At 36.9% G+C, this 17,770-nt stretch overlaps 1 long non-coding RNA gene, 2 pseudogenes and 2 gene segments (V, D, J or C); 2 read left to right on the top strand and 3 right to left on the bottom strand.

Annotated features, from left to right (window-relative positions):
- Window positions 1-17,770, bottom strand: part of LOC122330413 — a 194,512-nt pseudogene that overhangs the window by 70,836 nt on the left and 105,906 nt on the right.
- LOC122330422 lies at window positions 3,931-4,408 on the top strand. The segment is given in 2 exon segments: window positions 3,931-3,985; window positions 4,071-4,408. Coding segments are annotated over 2 exon segments (387 nt in total).
- On the bottom strand, window positions 6,113-7,665 carry LOC122330429. Of its 2 annotated transcripts, XR_006248010.1 has the most exons (3): window positions 7,222-7,604; window positions 6,782-6,929; window positions 6,113-6,362 (listed from the first exon to the last, which is right to left on the bottom strand). It is a non-coding gene; the product is annotated as an uncharacterized LOC122330429 (long non-coding RNA). The 2 variants fall into 2 exon arrangements; XR_006248009.1 differs by having other exon boundaries at window positions 6,113-6,929; window positions 7,222-7,665.
- Window positions 9,619-17,770, bottom strand: part of LOC122330411 — a 93,263-nt gene continuing 85,111 nt past the window's right edge. The window contains 2 exon segments of the V gene segment in view: window positions 9,619-10,135; window positions 11,455-11,485. Of these exon segments, the coding sequence occupies window positions 9,822-10,135; window positions 11,455-11,485 (345 nt within the window).
- LOC122330417 lies at window positions 14,091-14,766 on the top strand (annotated as a pseudogene).

Genomic DNA, 17,770 nt, shown 5'->3' with positions numbered 1-17,770 from the left:
TCTCTCTCAGGCTCCAGTGGACAGATCACAGTTACTCAAACTCCTGAAGTTCAAACAACTGAACTAGAAAAGACTGTAGTGATGAGATGCACCGCCAGCACTCCTTTAACAGGCTGCAGCCCACCATGTCTGTCCTGGTACTTACAGAAACCTGGAGAAGCTCCTAAACTCCTGATATATTTAATAAACAGCCTCCAGTCAGGAACTCCATCTAGATTCAGTGGAAGTGGATCTGGAAGTGATTTCTCTCTGACCATCAGTGGAGTCCAGACTGAAGATACAGGAGATTATTACTGTCAGAGTGTACACTATATCAGTGGTAGCTGGGTGTTCACACAGTGATAAAGAGTCGTACAAAAAGCTGTGAGTCAGAGTCACAGTGACTGCACTGATACAGCTGAGAGATACTGCAGCTGATGATGAGAGGATCACAAACAACACAAACTCACTGAATCAAACACTTCACAGATTATTACATACATGATGTACTAAAGAAATACAGCCCAGTTATAATTATTTCTCTCAGTTATATATCACACACTAGATTTGACATTGTCTGGAAAAAGGTTGTGTGCTGCTTGTTCATGAAAAACTAGCACCATGTTAACAGTTTTCTCTTCTTTTAGAAAGTGATCAGTTTTACAGAGACATTTATCAATCATTTATTTCAGTTTCTAATTAAGATATTTAGTCCCACTTTATAGTTACCTGTAACCTGGTTTAGCTGAGTGTGACGTCTTTGTTCATCCTGAAACAACTCTGTGATTAACCAATCAGATTTGAAGAATCAGTTTATAGGTTTTGTGAAGTTTAGGCTCACAGTCAGTGTTTGTTGTTTGTACATCAGTGTCTGTCATCATTCATCTATATTTCATGGTCTTCAGTTTGATCTGCTGTATGCTGGACACAGATTTGAAGCGAAATCAGACTCCATTTTAATCTAGATTTAACACTTTCAGAAAGATACAGAATAAATCAAACATAACAGTTCATTTGTCAGGTTAGTTTCAGTGTATTCTTAAACTTGGACCTCTTTATTGACGTCTAATTATAACTATATTCTTAAAAAAATAGACATTTTCTTTCATTTGTAGGCTGTAAAGGTTGCAATATATTTTTAGTTAAAATATGTAAGTGCCAAAAAATGTTTTATTGACTGATGTTTCATAGATCAGTTCAGTTACGTCTCTAATTTTTCATGTTGTTTGTAGATTATGCGGTTTATATATTCCCAGTATTTAATTAATACAGTACTTGTGTAATCACAATTATGTAATCGTATACTTTACTCACGCCGTGTTTTGTTTGTATGAATTATTTTTAGAATAAATTTATATAAATAGGTTAAACTGAACAAATGTGAATAATTGCTTCATTTGTTATTAATTTGTTTAAAAAAATGTAAGAACTTTCAGATCATCTGCAGGGGTTGGCCACGAGCAGGTGGGTCTTATTAGGAAACATGGTCAGACGACGACAAACATGTATATAGAGGTCGGGTCATAAGATTTTTAATATTAGAATAGTTTGGCAATGATTTCGATATGGTTCATTCGAATCAATTCAGATCTTAATGTCTGTAAACCCCTCCCTTCCATCAGCCAGCTCTGCTCTGATTGGTTGTCTGTGACTCTGGACTCTCTTTAGGTTCTGTACCGAAATTAGTTTAAAAGACTCAGGAGACGAACTAATCAATTCCTTTTCCGACTCATATTAATATATAGTTATTGAGTACTTGACACTAAAAACATTTAGTGCCATTAACATTGTTTTATTGTGTGTTACAGTGATCTAGAAAAAAGTGATACATCTCATTCATCATCAGCTGCAGTATCTCTCAGCTGTATCAGTGCAGTCTCTGTGACTCTGACTCACAGCTTTTTGTACGACTCTTTATCACTGTGTGAACACAGCTTTACTGTTGATCTCATGATAACTCTGACAGTAATAATCTCCTGTATCTTCAGTCTGGACTCCACTGATGGTCAGAGAGAAATCACTTCCATAGTTTGATCCACTTCCACTGAATCTAGATGGAGTTCCTGAATAAAGGCTATTTATGTCATGAATCAGGAGTTTAGGAACTTCTCCAGGTTTCTGCTGATACCAGGCTAAGTCATCATACGTTAACGCTACATCCAAACTACACTCTATTGTAACTCTTTGACCCTGTTGGACAGTTTTAACTTTAGGTTGAGTCAGAGTGACTTCTCTGGATTCTGAAGAAGAGAAAATAAAAACAATTAATGAATATCCATTGTTACAGAAAGTGTATTAAAAAGAATAAACATATTGAAGAAAGGTCATTAGTGTTCTCTGTTCTAAAGTGCTGCCAAATAAATATTCCACCTGGGATGAAAGCTGCAACGGTCCAGATGAGGATGAGGATGTTGTTCATTGTAGTAGTTGAGTCTTGTGTGATGATGAAGATTGTGTTGTGTTCTGCTCTCAGTCATGAAGTGTTAAACTCACAGCACTATAAACACTCTCATGTAAAGTGTCTCTATGTAAATGATCTTCAGTCTCAGATGAATTCATTCATGCATGTTCATGTTCTGCAAAACATTTGAAGCTTTAATGTGTTTTGATGAATGTGAACTACATAAATCAGACAGACACAGTCAGCAGTGAGTGTCTGAAAACTCAGTAGAAAAAGCTTCTGTTTTTTCATAATATCGGTCCCTCTTTATAGCGTCAACCATCTTGAGATCACATGACCAAATGAAAAGTAATCACTTTATCTTACACTTATTTTATCAGATCAGATTTACTTAAAAAATAAATGAATAATACTTTGCTGTGCATGGTTTATTTCTACAGCAGCAATGAAAACCTTTGCCTAAAACAGTATGAGTATGAGTTTTCTTATTTCATAATTAACAGAAAAAAGAAAACAAGTAGATAGAATAGAAAAGGAATAGAGGATACTGGTATTAATGCAGTGGTTTTTAGACTTGTTTCTGGAGACCCAGAGCTCTGCACATTTTACATGTCTCCCTAATTGACTAATTTCATTTAATTATTCAGATTATCTGCTCATTGGGGCATAAATAAATTATGCTGCTTAATTGTGTTAACATTTTTGCTTATTTTAATACTATTATTATTATTGATATTATTACACACCTATTTCTTCAGTGCTACTTTTAACACTGTTTTAGCGTTTCTCATATAAACACTGAGCAGGGTTCATTTGCTAATTGTAAATTTATCACTCTGGGATTTATTGAATCTAAAGCCAAGTCCACACATGAACAGGTATTTTATAAAAACCTAACGCCTGAAAAAAATCTTACACTCTGACATCGAACTCATTTACTTTCTGAAAATCTTCACCCTGGAAAGAGTTTTGAACAAGTTTCAGTTTCAGCGACCTGATACTGTGTTTAAATGTGAATAAACATCCAAACAAGTAGAGAAGTAGGTTCAGAAAATACACTTATTCATGTGGACAGGGCCCAAGACTCAATTAAAGTCATCAAACAGCATCTCACACGTTTCTCTTTTATCCAGGTGTGGAGGGCAGTGATGATCTCTGTGTATCTTTTCTTTCATAATGTAGTAGATCTCAGGTGATTCATTATAACTGAAGATTCATGAAAGCAATGGATCAAGATTGAGCCAATAATACTGTTTAAGTTTCTGACTAAAAGAATAATATGAATGAAGTGATTAAATACACAGATCACAAATTCAAACCGGCCAATCTCAAACATTTTCATAGAAGTGGAGACTAAATCGACCTCAATAATTACAGTAGTGAAGTACAGTAAACTAAAAATAGAATTTAAACACTTTGATTCTGAATCAATAAATGAGTTTCTTCTGTCTCATCTTTAGTTTTTGCATACTGAGGGTGTTTTGCATGAACAGCACAAGCCTTATATCTCTATGAACTCGACATGATCAAGAGCTCTTCTTCATCAACCAACAAACATGACTTTCAGCATCATCTTGATCTGGACTCTGGCAGTGTTTTGTCAAGGTCTGCAATATTATTTATGTCTGTATTTTCCAAAGATAAATGAGTTTGTGAAAGTATTTGACTTCTACTGTTCCTCACTTGACAGAATCCATCGGGCAGGTGACAGTGACTCAAACTCCTTCACAGCTGCTCGCCAACACAGGAGAAGAAGTTAAAATAAAGTGTACAACTAACAGGAACACTGCCTGCTGTTGTGGTGGTACAACATGTCTTAGCTGGTATCTACAAAAACCTGGAGAAGCTCCTAAACTCCTCATTTATGGAGCAGATCAACGGCAGTCAGGAACTCCATCTAGATTCAGTGGAAGTGGATCTGGAAGTGATTTCTCTCTGACCATCAGTGGAGTCCAGACTGAAGATACAGGAGATTATTACTGTATGAGTGTACACTATATCAGTGGTACTTATGTGTTCACACAGTGATAAAGAGTCGTACAAAAAGCTGTGAGTCAGAGTCACAGTGACTGCACTGATACAGCTGAGAGATACTGCAGCTGATGATGAGAGGATCACAAACAACACAAACACATTGAATCAAAGACTTCAGAGCGGATTCATTTATATGATATAGTTGTGAAACATCAGGCAAAAAGATAATATCCTAGTCAATGTGCAGGAGACGTATTAGGAGCAGAGTTAAACAGCAACAAAGTACATTTAAATGATTTTGTTTTATTTTCTGGAAACTTATAACATTAACTTTACAAATTTTAAAAGACAAATATCATACTTTTCACTCCACTACATTCTTGTCAATGTCCTTAAAGTAGAAAGACATTACTATGTAGCGGGTTAGAAAGTCAGTTTAAATTTTTGCAAACAAACCAAAATGCACATCAGTATTTACAGCTTTTGCCGTGACACTCAAAACACATGAAGTACAAGAAAGTGTCTGTAGACCTCAGAGACAGTATTGTATCGAGACACAGATCTGGAGAATTATACAGAACAAAATCTGCAGCTTTGAAGATTCACAGAAGCACGTGTTTTCTCTTAATGAAAGACGTTTGTAACAAACAGGACTTCTCCTACAACTGATCTTCTGGACAAACTGAGCAATTAATGGAGAAAGGCCTTGTCTAGACTGATGACCGAGAACCTGATGGTCACTTGAGTTGAGCTCCTTGATCATAGAAGATGAGAGAAACCTACAGAAGAACAAACATCACGGAGACACTTCACTGATCTGGACTTTATGGTGGGGTGACCAAACTCAATCATCTCTTCAGTGAAGATGCATGAAAACACACCTGGAAATAAAAAAAACACCTAAATGACCCTCAGACTCTGTCAGAACCGGGACTTGAACATGGGTCTCTAGTGCCGTAATAAGATATTCTCCCACCGAAGTGTTGAACCCAAAATGACACAAAAGTCAAAAAAAAAAAACATATTTTATATCCAGGACAAAAAAAATAACAGTCCAAACAAAAACTACTCCAAAAGACAAATTACTTCTCTCAAGAGTGGACAAAAAAATATCAGAATATCAGAAGCCCAAGGACAAAAATTCAAAGAAAAAGAGATGACTCAAGAGAACTTAAACATGAACCAAGAGGGCACCAGCGAGCAAAAATAACCAAACACAAATGACAAAGAGAAAGACACTTAAATAGGGAAGGTAATCAGACAGGGCTGGGACTAATAAACCTAATTAGCTGAGAGAAAGAAACACAGGAAAATTGGCACCATCAAGTGGCGAAAATACAGATCCTGAAAGACTCTAAAAAACAAGATTCTCTGGTCAAAAAAGATCACCTTTAAAGTTATCCATATTAAGATCGTAGCTATGCATATTACTAATCAAAATGTAAGTTTACTAAATGTCTTCAAAGAACATAATCTTTACTTAATGATTTTAGGAATAAAAGAAACATCATTCATTTTGACCAATGCAATGTGTTTGTTGTTACAGATATTCTTCAGCAACTTAAGACTGGTTTAAACGGTGTGTGATTGAGTTTAATACCCGACTAACAATAAGCTTCAGGACAAACAAAACAGTTCTTAATATGTGTGTTGTTTTCTTCATACTTGTGTGTTAATGGAGAGTTAGAAGCTGCTCTCATAAACTGAACTCAAGCTGATGACGTGTCAGGGATCTGAAGAGAGGACTCAAAAACACGGTGAGTGTCAACAGCTTTATTTAAGAAACAGGTAGACTAGATGAGAGAAGTGAACACAGTCCAGACAGTAGTCAGGCTGAGAGGAGACTGAGTCCAGCCCCAGATGACGGTTGACCAGAGAGGTGAAGACACTGAGAAGATAATGACCAGAGCTCTGATAGTATTGAGGTGAAGCCAGTCCACAGCCAGATGGACAGGACCGCACAGGACAGAACAGGACAGGACAGGACCGGATCGGACAGGACAGATGACTGACAAAAACAAAGACAACTTTAGACAGGGAATAATCAAAGACTCTGAGATTGAGGAGACACAGTAGCAAATGTAACCAATTTTAACGATATAAAAGTGAATTACAGTATAATAATAGCCTCTACTAGTAATGGACCCTGGACCAGAATCAGAAGATACCAAATTCGACAGGAGCCACGGTACTGAGCATCAAAAATAAGGCAGACACAAGAGTAACAGTTGAGTAGCCACTCTTATATTGTTTACACTTGACAGTTGACCTGTTCGGTTTGTACAAAATGTGGAATAACCCCCAAAAGTTACAAAAATAAAAGTAGTAGTGTGCACACTAGAAAATAAAAGAATGTCCGTCGGGCCCTTAAACAAAAATTTAAAAAATAGTTTCCGGTGTATTTGCTGTAGAGGTTGTGCAGTTCACCTTGTTCCAAAGATACTTGTAAGGTAAGTATTATGTGGGGGTGAATAGGGAAATCGGTGCTGGACTTTCCTCAGTGGACTTGGCTCGCCATCGAAATCAGCAAGATGTTGGTTCTGGACAACATCCGTCCTAAAAAAAAAAACCTGACCTGCAGACCGGGTCAGAAAATTTACATTCAATACCATTCATTCTCAGATGCATCAATCAGGATATAAAATGTCAAAAAACACAACCCTTTACATGTAACTTTGACATAAATCTTCATTCTTCTGTCTTTCCGTTGTACAACATTCAGTCTTAAGTATATAATTTCTGAGAACTTAACTTTATGCACTTCAGTTTACTTATTACATTAATATCATCACTGTTTCCCTTCAACACACGGAAAACAAGGGATAATAGCACCTAAAATGCAACAGCTAAAATGGCACATATCTCACCGTTGCTCCGGGTATATCAAAGTGTAACACGACGATGATGGACTTCGTGGCAACTTCCCAGACAAAAGGGCAAGAGGTTAGCCGACGTAACTTCTCTCCTTTGTTCTATAACACGACTCCGGATCTTGGGTGAAATGTGCTCCGACTCTTTCTTTTTTCCTTTTTTTTAAGGCAACCTTCAAAATTTTGTCCTGGTTTTGTCTCCTTGCTAGCACACAGCTACCCCCGTCTGTCTGGCTATGATTTGAGAAAAAACAGGAAGAAGCTGCACCCGCGCCTTGTCTCTGTGTCGACACGCTGAACGTGACCTGCGTAACCTCTGATTGACTGCTGAGGCTACGTACACCCACGTGGGAATACGTACTGTGTGATGCATACAACTGCGATAAGAGAACTAAAAAATCTGCTGATGTGAACAAATAGAGATACAGAAAATAAACAGTCTCTCTCTCTTTTTCTTTTTTTTTTTTTTTAGTGAACTCAATTATTATAATATTATCAATGGGCCTGTTATACCTGGCTACACAAACACTGACGTTAACACAACAGGTAGAGTTATCAAACTAACAACACAAGAGAGAGACAAGAACATTATAAAAGTACAGAGAACAAGAGGAACAGAAGACAAGACTCAGACAAACGAGGACTAAACAAGAGTCCGTGGTAACAGGAAACAAGGAGACAGAAGAAGAGAAGCACATGACAAACACAAAGAAAGAAACATTAAACAAAGACAGGACACACATGACGGTCAGGAAAGGATCCTGACAGTCCGGCCCATATAAAATAGTTATCTACATTCTTTTTATAATGTAGATAAAACTGAAATAAAACAGAGAGAGACACTCCTGCTCCATGAGAAAGAGAATATTTACATACAAAATAAGTTTAGAGAATATATGAATAACGTGACTGAATGAATTCATCTGCGGTCTGAGACTGAAGATCATTTACATAGAGACACTTTACATGAGAGTGTTTATAGTGCTGTGAGTTTAACACTTCATGACTGAGAGCAGAACACAACACAATCTTCATCATCAACTACTACAATGAACAACATCCTCATCCTCATCTGGACTCTGTCTCTCTGTATTCGGGGTAAATATTTTATGAAAAGTTATAGTATAATATTTGGTCAAAATGTTCACTAAACAGCTAAAATGTCTTTTTCAGAGAGCTGGGGACAAATGACAGTGACTCAGAATCCAGAAATAAAATCCATCAAACAAGGAGAAACTGTTACGATCAGCTGTAAAACTAGTCAAACACTTACTCGCTGTGGTAGCTGTGTGTCTTGGTATCAACAGAAACCTGGAGAAGCTCCTAAACTCCTCATTTATTACATAAACAGACTCCAGTCAGGAACTCCATCTAGATTCAGTGGAAGTGGATCTGACAGTGATTTCTCTCTGACCATCAGAGGAGTCCAGACTGAAGATACAGGAGATTATTACTGTATGAGTGTACACTATATCAGTGGTAGTTATGTGTTCACACAGTGATAAAGAGTCGTACAAAAAGCTGTGAGTCAGAGTCACAGAGACTGCACTGATACAGCTGAGAGATACTGCAGCTGCTCTACAACACAATCACACACAACACTGATCAGAGAACACACACTCATAACACGATATCATTACAACACAAATATTATATTCCTGATGAAACTAAGTCAGTGTTTTAGTTAAATATAATGTCAATCAATTCATTCAATCACTTCTTCTGTCTTTTAAGAAATATATTTAAGACAAGCACGACTTAAGTGAAGTTTCACTATATTTATATAAAACATACTATTTTACTATTAATTGAAGTATATTGTATGTTTACTTTATGTATATGAAAATAGCAAAACCATCCTTTAAACCTTTTAATGGGTTTAAAGTAACAGTTATACAGCAACCATGTTAAGGCCTGCTTAATAATATTTATGTAATGAGCGTATAATGAGCTTCAGTTTGCTTTTTAAAAGTAATTTTAATATATTTTATGAAGCACATTAATTCACTACATAAGTACACTAAAGGTAAAAGTGCTATTTGCTAAAAGTGCATTCTTACGATGTTCTTAAAATGTTAATATTCAAAATAAAAATTAGAACAGCGTAATTTAAATATACTGAGAGTAACATCTGTTCTGCTTGACTAGAGAAGCGAAACCCATCTGTTTCCGTCCAGATTATGGACCAATCAAACGGTCTGAAAATCTCATTTTCATGGTCAGGGTGGAGTGATTGTGACGGTCTCAGAATAGAGCAGCTCTGTCTCCAGAGACCATGTTCAAACCCCAAGAGCTTTATTTGACTCCATTTACTGCTACTGATGGAGCTTGTGAAAAACACTACATGCGTCTTGATCTGTTAGTTGTGGAATGATGTGGTCGGACACAAACGGAGCTTGTTGAGAAGCTTTATTGAATGTTGCAGCAAACACAGCAGATTGAAAGATCAGCCAGTGCTTTGACACTAGAGCTCTCTTTCAGTCTTGAGTTACAGTAAATGACTACAGCTGCAGCACTAGACTCACGTGAATCCTGCCTGACACAGGACACTCAGATACGGCTCATCTTCAGGAGAGAAACATCAGCACTGCGAGCGACTAACAGCGACTCTTGTGGAGCGAGGCGTCACGAGAAGCTCCATCATGTGTTACTCTGCAGACGTACTGCTCTCCCTTTTCCCAGCGTGCTTTGCTGAGGGTCAGGACGCTACTGCGGCTGTAGAGGCCGTCCCGCTCGCTCTCTGCGCTGGTCACGACCCCCTCGGTGACCTCTGAGTCGTCCAGCGTCCAGCTCACCTGCGCCCCCTGTGGAGAGTAAGAGCTGAGCAGGCAGAGCAGTGCGGCTGAGTCTCCAGAGATCTGCAGAGAAGAGGGCGGCAGCAGAGACACCGAGGGCTTCTCTGTGGGACCAGCTGCAGGAGACAAACACAACACATTCACAAACACACTCTTCTGCAGCGTTCACATCATTTCTACAGGACTTTCAGCAGCAGACGTGAGGAGCGCAGTCACGATCACCATCTCATCACAGTTCATGTGATAAACACAAACTACACGATCACTGCCTACATTTATATCAAACTTCAGAAAGAAAACTAAACTAAAGCAGGGCACTGACCGCTTCGATTCCAGTAGTTTAGTATTTTATGATAAATATTCTGTTAATGTTTTTTAAATTTATTTTACACCTAATAAAATATAACTATTTTAAGCTAAAATTTTGTGACCATAGTTCAGATGAAGTTAAGTTATGTTGCTGATTATAATAGAAAACATTAGAAATGAGCTGATATACACACAATATAGAAGTTACAGAATCACTATACATTTTAATTCAATTAGACGTCATAAATAAAACTAAACACACAAGACACCGACTGATTAGTGTTTTTTTTCTGTTGAATATTTTTAAATTCTTTATAAATTAAATTTAAACAGAGATTTTGTGACTAAAATGATATCACTGTTGTTCGTAATTAGAAAACAACTGAATCAACTGAAATTATATATATATTTTTCTTCCTTTCTTTTTTTTTGGTTTTACAAATCGTTCCTGTATTTAAAAGCACTGAATTATAAGAAGCAGCGCTAAATAGTCCTCTCATGTTTTATTTTTTTTAAATACAGCTAAAAATGTGACTAATTTAAGATGAAATGTTGTGACACAGTTCAGATGAAGTTAATATTATGTTGCTGAATATATTAGAAAACATTAGAAATGAGCTGATATACACACAATATACAAGTTACAGACTCACTTTATATTTCAATTCTTCAATTCAATCTCATGAATGAAATTAAACACAGAAGACACCGACTGCTTAAATTTCATTAGGTTTTACATCCCAAAGAAAAATCTCTTTTAGATATTTTTCAACTTTTCAATTCTTTATAACTAAAATTTAAACAAAGATTTTGTAACTAAAAATAATATGTTTTTATAATTAGAAAATACAGAATCAACAGAATTTATATATTTTTTGACAAATCGTTCTTGTTTTTAAAAAGACTGAATTATAAAAACAACGATATGAAGCGAGATTCAGAATCACTGACTGAACTACAGAAAGTAGCTGCTATATATATTCTGATATCAAATCTGTTTATTTTTGTATATCTACAAAAGAAGTTTAGTTACGTATGAACACAGAGTTAAAACTAATAAAGAAAATAAACCTGTAATAAATATTTTAATCATAAATTGTATGTTTGGAGAATTAAAAAGACTTACCGAGCACCAGTTTAGTTCCTCCACCGAAAGTGTACCACAGTGATACGATCTAATGAAAGACTAGAGTACAAAAACCTCTCTTCACTCGAGTGAACACAAACTCCAGCAGAGACACAAACACTTCAACACACTGACAGAGAAACACACATCATTAGTGAATATTAATTCACATAAACATGATTACAGTCAAATCTGTACATAAAAATATTTGAAAATTATTATAAATCATTAGTACCTTCATGAAGAGTTAAAATGTGCACTAAATGACCTGAACTGACTCTATTTATTTAACTAATCATTTATTCATTATTTATTCATGTTTTGCAGTAACTTATGTGTCAATATCTTACGTTGAGATCACATGACCAGCTGATTATCACTCATCTTTATCTCAATAAATCTATTATCAGACACCAGTGAAGAGTGTGTGTGTGTGTGTGTGTGTGTGTGTCTGTGTGTGTGAGAGTGTGTGTGTGTGTGTGTGTGTGTGTGTGTGTGTGATGTGGTCATCTCGCGATGAGGAGTGATTAAGAACATGCTTACCTGCACCAACAGTTTTTTGACCTGGTCTGGCCTTCAAGTAAAGCAGAGCAAATATGCGGTCTTCTGGGAGAGGAGGAGCGGTGGCAACCGCTGGTATAGATCTAAGACTGACCAGCCACCTTCTTTCACCATTTTAGACCAGCCTCTTAGAGTGTATGCCAGACATGAAATTTACAACTATCTGGTCACAAATTCAACATCGCTGGGGACTGGAATGAACAAGTGACTGATTTAGAACATCAGTTTACCATCAGCCTGGATTTGATTGATGCATCACCTCTTCCGGTCATTATGAAGATTCAAGCGATTAGAGATATAGCTTTTTCTAAAATACAGCACCTTTTTGCAAATGTCCATATCTCACAGAAGGTTTTGTGTGAAATGGATAATAAAACTGTGCAATTGGTAAGGAAATGGCTGTACATCAATACGCACTCTACAAGGTGCTTTATCTTCCAGAAGAGAGACAGGATGGAGGGCTCGGTGTCCCAAACTGCATGTGGGAATATACAGCCTCACGGCAGTCACATCTTACTAACATGCTGAACTGCGATGATACCAGCGTGAGGAGATTGGCGAGAGCATCTCTGCTACTGGACTTTAAAAGAAGGAAGGTACTACGGGCATGCGGAGGGGAAGACAGCTTCTTGGGCTTTAAAAGGAAGAGCAGTGGAAAGCTGGATGGAAGGGCGCAGGGGTTTGGTGTGTCGTCAGATTGGCCTGATTTAAACAATTTATGCTGGAGAACAGGTACGCAACTAAAGTGGATCCACAGCCTTCAGCCTGTAGAGGTCTCGGACGCAGTGGTGGAGGATGCATCGGTTACGGTGGAAGCTAGACTGGATTATAACAACACCACATACTTCCTCTTATCAAAAACATCAAGGCAGACTCTCATGTCCATCCAAAGAGCTTGTAATATGGAGTATTGGTCTAACTTAAAGCTTCAGGGAAAGCTGACCAAATTGACCTGTGCAGACCACTCAGTGTCACACACCATTTACAGTAATACCACCCTGAATGAGGAGATCCTCATATTTTGTGTGAAAGCCCGCCTGCAGGTTCTCCCCACAAGATACAACCTTTCTCTGTGGTTTCCCGCCATACATTCCCCCTTCTGCATTTTGCATGAACCTCTACAACATCTGGAGTCAGTAGCGCACATCATGAATGGCTGCCCAGCATTTAAAGGACTGTATATCGCAAGACATGACAGACTTGTTGAGCTTATTGCCGCCCAGATCCCCTGTGGGACTGATAAACAGTTGTACAAACACACTATGGTACAGCCACATTGGTATAATTCAGTTGCGAACATCTTTTTAGGCATTCCCAACACACCAGACATTGTTTACATATCCCAAACTAGTAAAACAGACATTTATTTTGAAGTGTCATGTGCATTTGATTTGTTTATGGAGGACTCTTACTGTACAAAGATTCTGAAATATCAACCTTTACTATCTGCCACTGAGAGCCTGGGTTACAAGAGCCGACTTATTGTGCTTGTGTTTGGCAGTTTGGGTCATGTACACAGGCTGGTTGTTAGTGGACTTTGTATTGGGGGGTTACGGAAAACAAGGGCCAAACAGCTAGCAAAGTACTGCTCTATTTCAGCTGTCATAGGAAGCATGTATATTTGGAAAAGGCGATGTTTTTTGTACCCTTGAAATGGTAAACTCAAGGCAGTGTGCTTCTTGTTTAAAAACGTGTTGGAACTTTCAGAAGATTTGATTCCTAATGAATTTACCTTGTAATGTGGAATCAAATAAAGTATATAATCTGTGAGAGTGTGTGTGTGTGTGTGTGTGTGTCACAAGAACCAATGAAGTATCCACAAAAACGTGTTCCTTTAAAGATTAAATGTTTAAAACATTATGTTGTCACACAATGATTCAAAAATTGATTCTCAACAATCATATATTGGTAGAATGTAGAAGATCAGTGTTTGTTATTAGACCTGTGTGCTAACAACATCACAGTCTTTTGACTCCAGCTTTCAGCCAGAGAAAGATCGTCAGGTGGTGTCCAAACTTCCTCAAACGTTTCGACCCTGAACCACGACGTCTTCAGTTGATGGGTCAGCAGTTAAAGTGGCATCTTCTCCTGACTTCAGCTCAACTCCTCCTGTTTACTCCAAAGACAACAAGAGACTCTTTCTGCTGCCTCCCCAACCTCTGAAGATCATTTACATAGAGACACTTTACATGAGAGTGTTTATAGTGCTGTGAGTTTAACACTTCATGACTGAGAGCAGAACACAACACAATCTTCATCATCACACAAGACTCAACTACTACAATGAACAACATCCTCATCCTCATCTGGACTCTGACTCTCTGTATTCAGGGTAAATATTTAACTAAATACTGCACTAAATATCATTACACACATCTTATGAAACAGTCCAATAACCACTGAATGTCTTTTTCAGAGATCTGGGCACAAGTGACAGTGACTCAGAATCCAGAAATAAAATCCATCAAACAAGGAGAAACTGTTACGATCAGCTGTAAAACCAGTCAGCCGATTTCTGACTGTAGTTACTGTGTGTCTTGGTATCAACAGAAACCTGGAGAAACTCCTAAACTCCTCATTTATTACATAAGAAGCCTTTATTCAGGAACTCCATCTAGATTCAGTGGAAGTGGATCAAACTATGGAAGTGATTTCTCTCTGACCATCAGAGGAGTCCAGACTGAAGATACAGGAGATTATTACTGTCAGAGTTATCATGAGATCAACAGTAAAGCTGTGTTCACACAGTGATAAAGAGTCGTACAAAAAGCTGTGAGTCAGAGTCACAGTGACTGCACTGATACAGCTGAGAGATACTACTGCAGCTGATGATGAGAGGATCACAAACAACACAAACTCACTGAATCAAACTTCAGAGATTTATTTATATGATGTTCTAAGGAGGAAATATACTTATTAACGCAATGTAATATAATTATATAACACTCACTAGATTTGACATTGCCTGAAGAAGAGTGTTAGATTTCCAAGTGTAAAGGTTTTTCCAAGTTCTTGCTTTTCTGAGACATTTATCAATCATTTATTTCACTTTCTAACTAGGATATTCAAATTTTATTCTCTTACTCTTCAGTTATTTATTTATTAGGAGTCGTTCAGGATCTCGTGGTCACAGATTCATATTTCATAATCAGATTCATATTCTACTGCAGGACTGATGGAAAATCACCCAGCTCTGCTATAGACTTCTGAACAGTTTGAATGAGCTCACAGTCTACTTTATTAACAGATTTCCACAGATCTCTGAATCCTGTTTCCTTTTCTAACTTCATTGACATTTTATGTCAATCACTACTGATTGTAAAAAATGCTCTTGTGGCTTTAGTGGCAGAAGAAAATAACATTTTAATTAACATCTTAAAAAAATGATCCATTGTCCACTGCATTGCAGTCAAAAGCTGAATTTAAAAATATCACACAAAATCAAAATGCATTTCTGGATTGCAGTAACCTGTTATTAAGGTGCCTTTTCATGGGTCTGAAGAGGAAAAAAGCTAAATACAGCTGTTAATGGGTTAAGTTTGTCCACGTTCAACTATTCCCAGAAGTAGACTGGATCGCGCTCACGGTGTGGTTTGTGAGAAGGAGCACTCAATGAGAAAAATAAACTGAAACAGTTTTAATATTCTACAAATGAACAAAATAGCAATATAGTTACAAGCAGGCAGGAAAAAAAACCCACACGCATTAATGACGATTAAACAGAAGCAAACTGGAACTTAAATACACACAGGAACTGACTAAATTAACAAGACACAGCTGAAGACAATTAGACAATTAATAGAAAGTAGGTCACACTGAACACATGGGAAAAGACAAAAACAACAACAAAAAGAGTCCACATGTGTGACAACCTAATAGGTACAAAAGTGTATTTTTTTAAAAAGGTACCGCCCAGTGACAGCTTTTGTACCTTTATGTCTGAGTGTGTTTGAAATACAAATAGATAAAAACAGCAGGTTTGAAATGATATGACATTTTTTGTATAGCATAGCAGACCAAAGAGTGAATGTAGGATATGCCCAACATAACAATTACATTGACCTCATTGTTTCAATTTTAGATTAGAGTTCAAAAGTAAAATATTATAAATGTGATTTTTAAATACGTTTTTGTTTACATATACTTGATACAGATACTAAAGTTCAATCAGAATAAACTCAAGTGTGAAACTGACATTGTTATTGTGTAAATTTCTCAAATCAAGGAAATCAATCAACCTGAGGAAACCTTCAAATATGCAAACAACACTGAAGACTTGTGTTTTGTGAAAAAAAAAAATCACTCTTTATTCCAAAATATTTTTACATTGTTTATTTTCAGTTGTTGGTTTTATTGCTGGAAAATGATACTGATATGGACCGGGATCATGGCTGTAGACTGGAGCTGGACCTGTCCTGAATCAATGAGGCTCGCAGACTGATGATACATGGAGCCCACGACTGATAATGATCCAGATAAAGATCTGTTACCTCTTCTCAGTTGCCCTGTGTATCATCAGCCTTGGGCTACAGCTCTGACATTGTTCTTGTGGTCATTAAAATAACCAGAAGCAGCGTTATTTGACATTACGTTAGATCATGCTCTATTTACTTCATTAAGTTAAGGTTACATCAGACTTGTCTTACACTGGTAACGTTCATTTTAGACTCCACACTGACTCAACCAATCATTTCTTATATAAACTTGCCTTATACACAGAGGCATTGTCATGTTAGAGTCCTGTCCAAAAATTTGTATCCACAATTCCCTAGAACATCATTGTATTATTTAACATTACGATTTGCACTCATGGATGTTATAATAATAAATACATACTTAATAATAAACTTAATAATAAAATTGATAATAAATTAAAGTAGTTCAACCTGTTTATTGGAAGGGGGAGACCCAATACTTTTGCCAATATAGAGTATAAAGATACATTTACGTTTGTGTTTACATGCATTTACTTCAGTGTTTTATCTGTCTTTATCTCTTTAGACTGCTTTTAGACACATTAAATATTATTTTGTCGGCATGTTACTGTTTACTGCAATAAGTACTGCAGGACTTTACCTGCACTCTACAGAACTTACCTGCATTCTAAAACACTTACTTGTGCTCAACAAACATTACCTGTACTCTACAACACTTACCTTTATTCAACAAACCTTACCTGTATTCTGCAAGACTTGCCTTTAGTCAACAAACCGTACCTGTACTCTAAAACGCTTACCTTCATTCAACAAACCTTACCTGTATTCTACAGGACTTACCTGTACTGTACAACACTTACCTTTACTCAACAGGCCTAATCTGTACTCTAAAATGCTTACCTGTATTTAACAAACCTTACCTGTATTCTACAGGACTTACCTGTATTCTGCAGGACTTACCTTTAGTCAACAAACCTTAAATGTATTCTACAACACTTACCTTTATTCAGCAAACCTTACCTTTATTCTGCAGGACTGACCTTTAGTCAAGAAACCTTACCTGTATTCTACAGGATTTACCTGTATTCTGCAGGACTTACCTTTAATCAACAAACCTTACTTATACATTACAGGATTATCCTTTAGTCAACAGACCTAATTGGTACTCTAAAACACTTACCTTTAGTCAATAAACCTTACCTGTATTCTGCAGGACTTACCTTTAGTCAACAAACTGTACATGTATTCTACAGAACTTTCCTGTTTTCTAAAAACCTTACTGTATTCTAGCAGGACTTACCTACCAACTAACCTTACTT

Source organism: Puntigrus tetrazona, chromosome 25 (genome assembly GCF_018831695.1).
Source record: "Puntigrus tetrazona isolate hp1 chromosome 25, ASM1883169v1, whole genome shotgun sequence".
In the NCBI taxonomy this organism is placed as follows: Eukaryota; Metazoa; Chordata; class Actinopteri; order Cypriniformes; family Cyprinidae; genus Puntigrus; species Puntigrus tetrazona.
The sequence above is the reverse complement of the archived record's forward strand: the minus strand, read 5'-3'. Positions and strand labels throughout refer to the sequence as shown.